The sequence below is a fragment of the Tupaia chinensis genome, unplaced genomic scaffold (genome assembly GCF_000334495.1).
Source record: "Tupaia chinensis unplaced genomic scaffold, TupChi_1.0 Scaffold000407_4, whole genome shotgun sequence".
Taxonomy (NCBI): Eukaryota; Metazoa; Chordata; class Mammalia; order Scandentia; family Tupaiidae; genus Tupaia; species Tupaia belangeri.
In genome coordinates this window covers 3,959,955-3,969,364 of record NW_006159912.1, presented here as the reverse complement: position 1 = coordinate 3,969,364, position 9,410 = coordinate 3,959,955, and the positions used below count along the sequence as shown (strand labels likewise).

The window sequence follows — 9,410 nt, the reverse complement described above, 5'->3', positions numbered from 1 at the left end:
GTCCCATCCCGCTGCGCTATGCCGGCTGTTTAGGATCCAAAGCTTCTCCACTCGTTTTGTTCTTTCCTTTCCTTTCCTTTTTTCTTTTCTTTCTTTCTTCTTCCTCTTTTTTTTTTCTTTTTAAAGGGGGGCAACCCCGGTGGTGGGCAGCCTGGCCCGCACACACCCGGTCTCAAACCCCGACAAAAACAGATGCACTTTGACTTCTGACAGCTCTACCTCAAGCGGGAGAGAACTCAGCGGCTCTTTCCCCACAACCCGAGCTCGCCTCGTCTTTCTTCTCTTCTCGGTCTCAGTTTTATTTATTTATTTCCGTCCCGCCACCGTTCTCAGTGACCTTCACTCCTCCGCGGTCTCTGGGCAGAAGGGTCGCTTTTTTGCCTGCTTGAGACTCCTCTTCCTCGCGGGGGGAGCTGAGGAGGCAGTGCTACGCCCCCCAGGCCCTGGGACTCCGAGGCTGCACACTCTACGGAGGCGACTCCGGCCCTCCATCAGCCCCGCCTCCCCGGTTTTGATTTCCTGGTGTGGGTTTTGGCTTGCACGGCAGGCCGAGGGTGTCTCTTTTTTGGAGGGTCTTGGGAGCTTGTGCCGGTCATCTTTGGGAGTCGTCTGCTTGGTTCTACTTGCTCCTCTTTTCCCGGGCCTCATCCGACCAAACCAAAGACCATGGTGCACTGTGCAGGCTGCAAAAGGCCCATCCTGGACCGCTTCCTCTTGAACGTGCTGGATAGGGCCTGGCACGTCAAGTGCGTTCAGTGCTGTGAATGTAAATGCAACCTGACCGAGAAGTGCTTCTCCCGGGAAGGCAAGCTCTATTGCAAGAACGACTTCTTCCGGTGAGTACTTCCCTTCAGCGCCTCTGCCGCTCCCTCCCCGGGGACTCTTCCTGGTCAGCTTCGGATCAGAGGTCAGCGTGGCCACCACAACAGCATTAAGAGCTGGCTCAGGAGAGGGTCCCATGGGCTCCCGCCTCTTTGCCAACTGGCATGCTGGTTGCTCAGGACGTGGCCCTGCATGCGTTCTGGAAACTGGGTCCTGGCTTGGCTGCACGTGCTTGGGAAGAAAGAGTCTGAGCCCATCTGGGCCAAGAGGCCCCTCTAAGCTTGGAAGAGCCAGGGTAACCTTGGGCATAGTAGTGTTGGCTTCTGTCTTTTTCCAAGTCACTCTCTAGCTACTGCAACTCCCGCCCCCCTCCCAGCCTCCCAGGTTGCTCAGTCTCCCGGCTGGGCTTAGAAATCTGGGATACCTCCCTGCCACAGGGTTTTTGGTCTGTGAGGGGTCTGGGCAAACTGCCAGAGTGTCCCAGCATCTGCCCTGACAGCAGCAAAAAAGAGCAGGGCCTTGAGGCCAATTCTGTATGCCCCAGGGGTCTTCCCAAAACCACCACTGGCCTCCCAGCAAGACAGGGAAACTGCTGCACCTTAGCCTGGGAAGTGCCCAGAGCGCTCGCGTGTGTGCCTGTGTGTGTGTGTGTGTGTGTGTGTGTGTGCCTCCCCCCCTCTCTCTTCCCCCCCCCCATCCTTGCTGCTGAGGTTGGCTAGATGTTAGGCCTCAGCCCGAGCAATCTGGGCTCTGAGGGGCAGGCTACACTCTGGAGTCCTCCCAGACACTGCTCCACCAAAGCTCACCACTCCAAGCTGGAATTCAGAGAAAAGCTGAGATTGCCCCTAAGAACAGGGAGACACCTTCTTATTTTCCTCCTCCATTTACCATTTTAAGTGTATTCTCTTAAGCTCACTATTTCATCATCTCAGCCAAACACACAAGTCTGTTGTCAATGCGAATTTTAATTCCACTGTGTGGATTTGAAATCTTTAAGTATACTAGGCTGCCTTGGTCTCTGCTTTTCTGAGTTTATGATGACAGGTCAAACCGGTGGGGAAGGCAAAAGGAGGAAGAATTTGAAGGCATCTGGCCGCTTTGCACAGAGGCCCAAGTCACACTGTCGTTTCCAATGCCGCTCCTGCTCTTGTAGCAGAGAACCAGGAGCCAAGCACTATGCAGCCTGTTGTTGCCTCGCCAGGAGGAAGCGCGGGCTGAGGCTCTGAGCCTTGGCGACCTGCATCGCGTTTCCTCAGCAATGATGGGATCAGAGTCCAAGGGTAACAAGCTGTACCCACTTCCAATGGGGCCCTGTGACCTGGCTCTGGCGAACTGTGGCCAGAGCCCGCTCAGCCTTGTCGAGGTTTCTGCTTGAGCCCACCTGCTAGACTTTGGGCATGAACGTGGCGGCTACCCAGCTACCACCACCAGGATTATTCACAATTGTGTTTATTTACCCTCGGCCAACTGACCTCTCAACCTCCAGCTTGTGCTCGGATCCTTTTGCTACCATCCTTCTGGCTCCCTCTCTGCCTGAGAGAGGCCACGCTAGGAGAGAAAAGTGGCTCTCCAGGCGTGTTTATGTGGAGATAAAATTCGAATTTAATTTTTCTGAATCTAATTGGAAAATATGTCCTCTATTCCCTTCACTCCCCATCCGCTGCCTTGCCAGATTCTTGGGCGATGCTTTTTTTTTCCTCTGGGATTACGCTGGGCCGGGGGTGAGCCTGGGTTTGGGATATAGTTTGGGCCCCTTGCTCTAACCATGCGTATCTCCTCCCCGACTTTCCCTCTGGTGCCTCACGGTCTGTCCTGCTTCCTCACCTACTTAACTGGCATTCTGCCTCTCTCTCCCCTTTTTTCTCCCTGTCTCTTTTCCTCTCCTTCTTCTCCCTGTCTTTCCTTCTTTCCCTCCTCCTTCCCTTTCTACTTCGTTCTCTATGGGGTTATCGCCTTTGCCTGGCCACTGTCTCCCCCTGTCCCGCCAACCCACCCTTTGCTCCCTCCTAGGTGTTTTGGTACCAAATGCGCCGGCTGCGCGCAAGGCATCTCCCCTAGCGACCTGGTGCGGAGAGCGCGGAGCAAAGTGTTTCACCTGAACTGCTTCACCTGCATGATGTGTAACAAGCAGCTCTCCACTGGCGAGGAGCTCTACATCATCGACGAGAACAAGTTCGTCTGCAAAGAGGATTACCTAAGTAACAGCAGTGTCGCCAAAGAGAACAGCCTCCACTCGGGTGAGGCCCCAGTTCCCGGCTGGCTAGGATCTGGCAGGTCATGGGGGAGGAAGGCCTCCAAGGCCTCTGCTCACCCCGTCCCTTCCCCCTCCCCAGCCACCACAGGCAGCGACCCCAGTTTGTCTCCAGATTCCCAAGATCCGTCGCAGGACGACGCCAAGGACTCGGAGAGCGCCAATGTGTCCGACAAGGAAGGGGGCAGTAACGAGAATGACGACCAGAACCTGGGGGCCAAGCGGCGAGGGCCGCGCACCACGATCAAAGCCAAGCAGCTGGAGACGCTGAAGGCCGCCTTCGCCGCTACGCCCAAGCCCACGCGCCACATCCGCGAGCAGCTGGCGCAGGAGACTGGCCTCAACATGCGCGTCATCCAGGTCAGATCCCTGGCTCAGTTCGCTACTGCTTCTCCCAGGGCCCAGAGTCCAGGAGGGGATTGAGCCCGGGGAGGCTGATGGAGGGCCTGGGGAAGGCAGGAGGAACAGACACACCTCCATCCCGCGGGACCTTTGAAACACCTCCTGGAACCTAGAGCGTCCAGAAGTCTCTCTTCTTTTTAGAAGGAACGAGGTGGTAGTGGAGACTGGGGGGCAGAAGGAGGAGGTTGGGATGGAAGTGATTGGGACCTCTCTTTCAGCACAGACTCCATTCCCGGTTAGGAAGAAGCCGCGGTCACGGTGTGCAGCACAGCCTGTTACTCTGGCTTCTGCATAATGTGACCTCTCTTTAAGTCCTGGATCTCAACTTGGTGGGCTGTGCCCCAGGTCACAAGCCCCAGGGCAAAATTCAGGGAATTTTAAGAGGTCTGACTCCTGGAGGGAATGAGGTGGGAAGGCCAGGCTATCTGAAGGGAGCTGGGCTTGTGGGTGTGGAGGGGGTGAAATTGCCTGTGATTCTGGCTGGTAGGAGTCTCTGGCCCAGTGCTAGGTGTCCAGTCCGTGGTGTCTGGAGGGCTCTGCCCGGGTGTGGGTGGCTGTGCCTAGGAGACTGTGTGAATGGGCACGTGTGCTCCGGGGCCCTGAGCGCCAGGCCTCTGGGAGGCTGGGGAACCTGGGCACATAAGTGGGAGGTTGTGCGTCTGTGTCACCACCTGTGAGCAGTGATGGCTAAGTATGTTTGGCGCTGGGAGATTGTGCATGGGTGTGAAAAGGAGATTGTGGGTTTTAGTGTGACTATCCTTGGGAGGCTGAGTGTCACCAGGAGACTTCCTGTGTCTGTGTCACTACCATGAGGGGGCTGCTGCCAGGGCTGGTGAATGGGAAGCAGGGAATGAGAGAGAGAGACAGAGAGACTATTTTGGAGAGGTCTGGTGTTGATGCGTGGACGGCCCTGGAGAAGCTGTATCTTGTGACAGTGTTACTGTTAGGAACAAGAAGGTTACACCCCACCTGCCTCAAGTAGGACAGGACAGCCTGCCCAGGTCTTCTTATCTGTAATTCCACTCATCATTGGTTCAGGGTCCACCCTGTTCATCCTACTCTGAGCGATCTCTCCCCTGAGACACACACACACACACACACACACACACACATACACACACACGCTGAGGCCTGGAGTCAGTGTGAAGGGCTAGGACGCGCCTTGCATCCAGGGCGGGGAGTGGAGTCTCCATGGCCTCACCCCGAGCCATGTGCCATGTGCGCTTCAGGTGTGGTTCCAGAACCGGCGATCCAAGGAAAGGAGGATGAAGCAGCTGAGCGCGCTGGGCGCCCGGCGCCACGCCTTCTTCCGCAGTCCGCGCCGGATGCGGCCGCTGGTGGACCGCCTGGAGCCGGGAGAGCTCATCCCCAACGGACCCTTCTCCTTCTACGGAGGTGGGTGTACAGCCGCGTGGCGGGGCGCAGTTAGGCCGAGTGGGCTTCGTTAAAAGAGGGTGGCAGCGCGGAGGGCGATCCTCGCTTTTCATGGAGAAGGGAGTCAGGGAGGATCGGGCGAAGGCCGGGAGTAATTAAGGCGAGGTGGTGAGATCGAGGACCTAATTTCCGACCTGGAACCGGCGGGTGGGCAGGCTGGGAGCAGCTCCTGCCTGCTCTCAGGCCCGCAGGGGCGCCCCACAACGACTAGTTCCCGGCGCGGTGTCGCCTTCCCCGGCCCACTCGGGCTCCTTCTCGCGCCCGCTGTCCCTTCCGGACCCAGGGCCCGCCCTGACATCCTCCTCCCGCCGCTCCGCAGATTACCAGAGCGAGTACTACGGCCCAGGGGGCAACTACGACTTCTTCCCGCAAGGTCCCCCGTCCTCGCAGGCCCAGACACCGGTGGACCTGCCCTTCGTGCCGTCGTCTGGGCCGTCTGGGACGCCCCTGGGCGGCCTGGAGCACCCGCTGCCGGGACACCACCCTTCGAGTGAGGCGCAGCGGTTCACCGACATCCTGGCGCATCCCCCTGGGGACTCTCCCAGCCCCGAGCCCAGCTTGCCCGGGCCTCTGCACTCCATGTCAGCTGAGGTCTTCGGACCCAGCCCGCCCTTCTCGTCGTTGTCCGTCAATGGCGGGGCGAGCTACGGGAACCACCTGTCCCACCCTCCCGAAATGAACGAGGCGGCCGTGTGGTAGCGGGGTCCTGCACGGTCCTCGGAGTTCGTGGTTGTACAGAAACGAACCATTATTTAAGAAAAATAGAAAAAAGAAAAAAATACATAAAAAGCAAGCTCCCTCTTACTTCCTCCAGCCTCGGGGAACATTCTCCGGATAGGAAAGAGGGACCCAAAATAGGATCCAAATCCACCTCGGGGTGAGACTGGGATCCGCGCACTGGCTGGCAAGGTGCAGAACTGGGGCTCTCAAAGGGAAACAGAGACCTCGCCCCACCTTCCACCTGGACCCGGATCCGTGGACAGACGCCGGGAGCCTGTGCTCCTGGCCACGGGCAGACCACGAAAAGACACCCACAGCTGCCGCGGGCGTGCACTGCCTCTGGTGATACCAGGAGCCGCAGGGAGGGAGGCACCGAGCTGCCGGTGAGGGAGGTGCAGTGGCCGGGCTCTCCGGGTCAGCCAGAAGGGTTCTAGCTCTGGGATATCCGTAATATCAGTGTTGTCCCAGAGTTCTGCAACAGCGACAACGAACTCTTATAGCTTCAGAAACGCCGACCTGCTGTGCATCAGGTGGGACTATATATATATATATATTTTGTCTATCTGGGTTTTTGGTTTTGTTTTTGCCAAAATTGCAAAGTTCTAAATGTAAAGCCCTCAGCATCAACTCTTCTACCTTCACAAAGCTCTATACACACAGAAATGCACACACAGACACACTCCGTAGGATGGTCTCCCGCCAGACCTCTCAGTAAAGTGACTTGAACATCAGCTGTACAAGAAAAGTATTCTACCTTCACACACAAAAAGTTAAAAAAAAAAGACTATTGAACTAAAAACAGTCAACTGTTTACGTATAATGTTAAATTCAGGAGTTCAGTGTTTTACTAATATATCCTGTTTTGAAACCTCTTGTTCAAAAACAAAATGTTTTGAGCAATCAACCAAAATTGTTCCTTTTCTTTTCTGTAGATGTTCTGACAGATTTGCAGGGCTTGCGGCTCACTGTGCTAGTATGTGAAAAGGTGTTGTTTACAAGAGGCAAAGAGAAAACATGATATTCAGACAGTTGCCAAATAGAATAATTATAGCACAAATACTGTAAAGGTGCCTGGCACCAGCAACCTGAGAAAGTGTTAAAAAAAAAAAAAGTGTTACAAGGTTAATAAAAAAAAAGACATCTTTGCTAATTTTTAGTCCTGTTGAACATTCATGGAATTGTTAATATGACTTATATAGACCCACACAGGTTTTATTTTTGTGTCTTTAAAATAAAAGTCCAAAATATTTAAATTTTATGGTCAAATATGCAGTCAACAGCTGCTACTTTTTTCTTTATATATTAAATTTCTCATATGTCTTTTATTGTTCTAATAAACCTAAGCTTGTGTGACCTCCAGTGCATATTAGACCATTCACTGTATGAAAGAAAACATGTTGAATAAATTTGTGAGTTTTTAATAAAAATAGAAAATCTGATGTTTAGATAATTGGTGTGTTATTTGATGTTTTCAGCAACTAGAGGGGAGCCCTGATGGGGGCTCAATGGGTCCTCAGAAACCTGGACACACACACAGAGATGCAGGATTGGGATAGTGTATTCGTTTTTTTTGTTGTTGTTGTTGGGTTTTTTGTTTTTGTTTTTTTTTGCCTGGGCTGTGACTGAACCCTGTGCTATTACTGCCAGCCAAGCTTTTCTCCGTGGCTTCCTGCTGTTGTTAACTACAGATTTGCATTCTATGGGTTTTACTGATACAGTTGAAGAGATATTTGCTGATAAGTTAATATAGAATTTGAAATAGAAACCCCCATGGCTAAAAATGAGTGGTCCCGGTCCATGATTAGACATGAGATCCGAACTGCTTTCTCCTCTCCCCTGCACATGCAAAACTGGGCTTGTGAATGTCAGATGCTCCTAAATACATAGTTAAAGGTGATTCTTTACCGTGTCAATTCATTATCCTTAGATAATCCTGCTTTCTAATTTGGTGGTTTGAAAGATAATGTAAAATGAATGTACAGTACAGCTAGAAGTGAAATACTTTAATCCCTTTCACAGAACTGATATGAAATTGTTGTTTTATATTATTTGTTACATTTGAAGTTCCCCAGCAAAACTCTTGCCTGATGCAAGGTACATAATAAGTTTTTTCTGAAAGATTAACAAAAAGAAGTAATAGAGAAATCAAACTTCAACTGGGAATTGCCAACAGGTTCTGAAAAGTAGTGCATTGCCTTCCTAGCCTTCACTAGACATGGAAAAGATTGAAATATTTTATCCACTATGACATACTCGCATGGGTGTATGCGTGTGTTTTAATATCAGATGCTGTTGGAGTTTGGAATTCCTTTTTCATTTCACATAGATTTCAGTCTGTATTATTTATTTCCTTATTTTTTAAAAAAATCAAAGGTTTTACATTAAATGGCAAGTAATTTCCAGTGCTGTTTTCATATTTTGTTAAGACATAGCCAAGTTTCTCTTTCCTGCAGAGATTTTAACATATGCAATATTTCACTGCATGCATTTGATGGCTTATCTAGGGAGGGAGGCTATCAGGCAAAAATCTGGCAGTATTCTTTTAGAAATAAAAGTTTATGAAATACAAGGGAGACTTTTGAAACTCCTCTACATAGGACCATTTCTTTATCTTCTTTGCAGACAATCATTGAATCGGCTTGTTTTTTTTTTTTTTTTTTTTTTTGCCTTTTTAGCATTTATGCACATTAAATCATAGCTAACTGATTCATTATTGCCACCACCCCTTACCCCTCTTTAAAGATATTCATTTAACTGAACGTATGTTCCATTGGGAAGCTGCATTTTCCTATCAAGTCTCCTGAATTATTTAGCAGCTTTATTGTGGAATCGGGGTATTTGATAAGAAGCGAAAAGAGTTGGGCAGTTTCCCCTCCGCGCAACATTCTGAACCCTGGCGAACGCGGGAACAGGTGGCACCATTCGGCGGTCAAATTTGGAGAGAAGGCCCCCGGGAGGTGCAAGTCTCCCAGGGCCAGGAACTGGTCCCCTTCCCACCTAAGCGGCGCCGCCCGGGGCACTGGGATGTAGGTAAGCGCGGCACCATCACCACAAGGACGACTGCTGGGAGAAGCGCTCGCGGGGGCAGCCGGCAGGGAAGCACCCCGCCGTCCCCTCTCGACCGGGAGGCCAGCCTCCTCTCTGGCCAGGCTTGGCAGCTTGGTCTTTCCCCGCGGCCATCTTAAAGCCGCCACCTCGGTGCCTCCCGCCACCTGCCCTCAGGGTTCCAGCGGCGGGGAGCTGCCATCTGCAAGGACAGCTGAGGGAACTGAAGATCACCCACCCAACTTCTGGCCTGCAGAGGCTGGGGGCAGGGGTGCCGCCTTTGGGAGGAGACAAAGGAGGGAGGCTGGGACCTGAGGTTTTCAGAGACAGGTCTAAACCTGGGTGCCCTACACTCTGGAAATTTTCAGTGAAGTGAACAGTTGTTTGGGACAACTGGAGGTGGTGGTCTTATGTACCCCTGCCCACCTTCTGCTCTCCTTCATCCCCCTGCCACCATGCAGCCCCTAGAGAGCAGGCAGATGGACTGGGAACCTGAGGATCACCCAGCCTTCCCTGGAGAGGACTGCTTACCTTTAGTCTCAGCTCCCTGCTCCTCTCATCAGCTCTCCTCTCTGTACAGAGCTATACTTCTTCCAGGGTGTTGCAGTTTTTGAAATATCCCATCCTAGTCCACCCTCCACTTCCACCTCCACCTCCATTCCAATCCCCAAGAGGAAGCACCTTCCCCCTCATCACAAGAAACTATAATAGAGCGCAAGCAGGGAGACTCAACTTC

The 9,410-nt window shown here is 52.3% G+C and overlaps 1 protein-coding gene across 1 annotated transcript; it reads left to right on the top strand.

Annotated features, from left to right (window-relative positions):
- The first annotated feature begins 12 nt into the window (after positions 1-12).
- LHX1 (LIM homeobox 1) lies at positions 13-6,833 on the top strand. Its single transcript, XM_006154444.2, has 5 exons — positions 13-836; positions 2,833-3,059; positions 3,156-3,433; positions 4,705-4,870; positions 5,229-6,833. The coding sequence occupies exons 1-5, from the start codon at positions 667-669 to the stop codon at positions 5,606-5,608; spliced, it is 1,221 nt and encodes a 406-aa protein (XP_006154506.1). The 5' UTR covers positions 13-666; the 3' UTR covers positions 5,609-6,833.
- Positions 6,834-9,410: the final 2,577 nt, after the last annotated feature.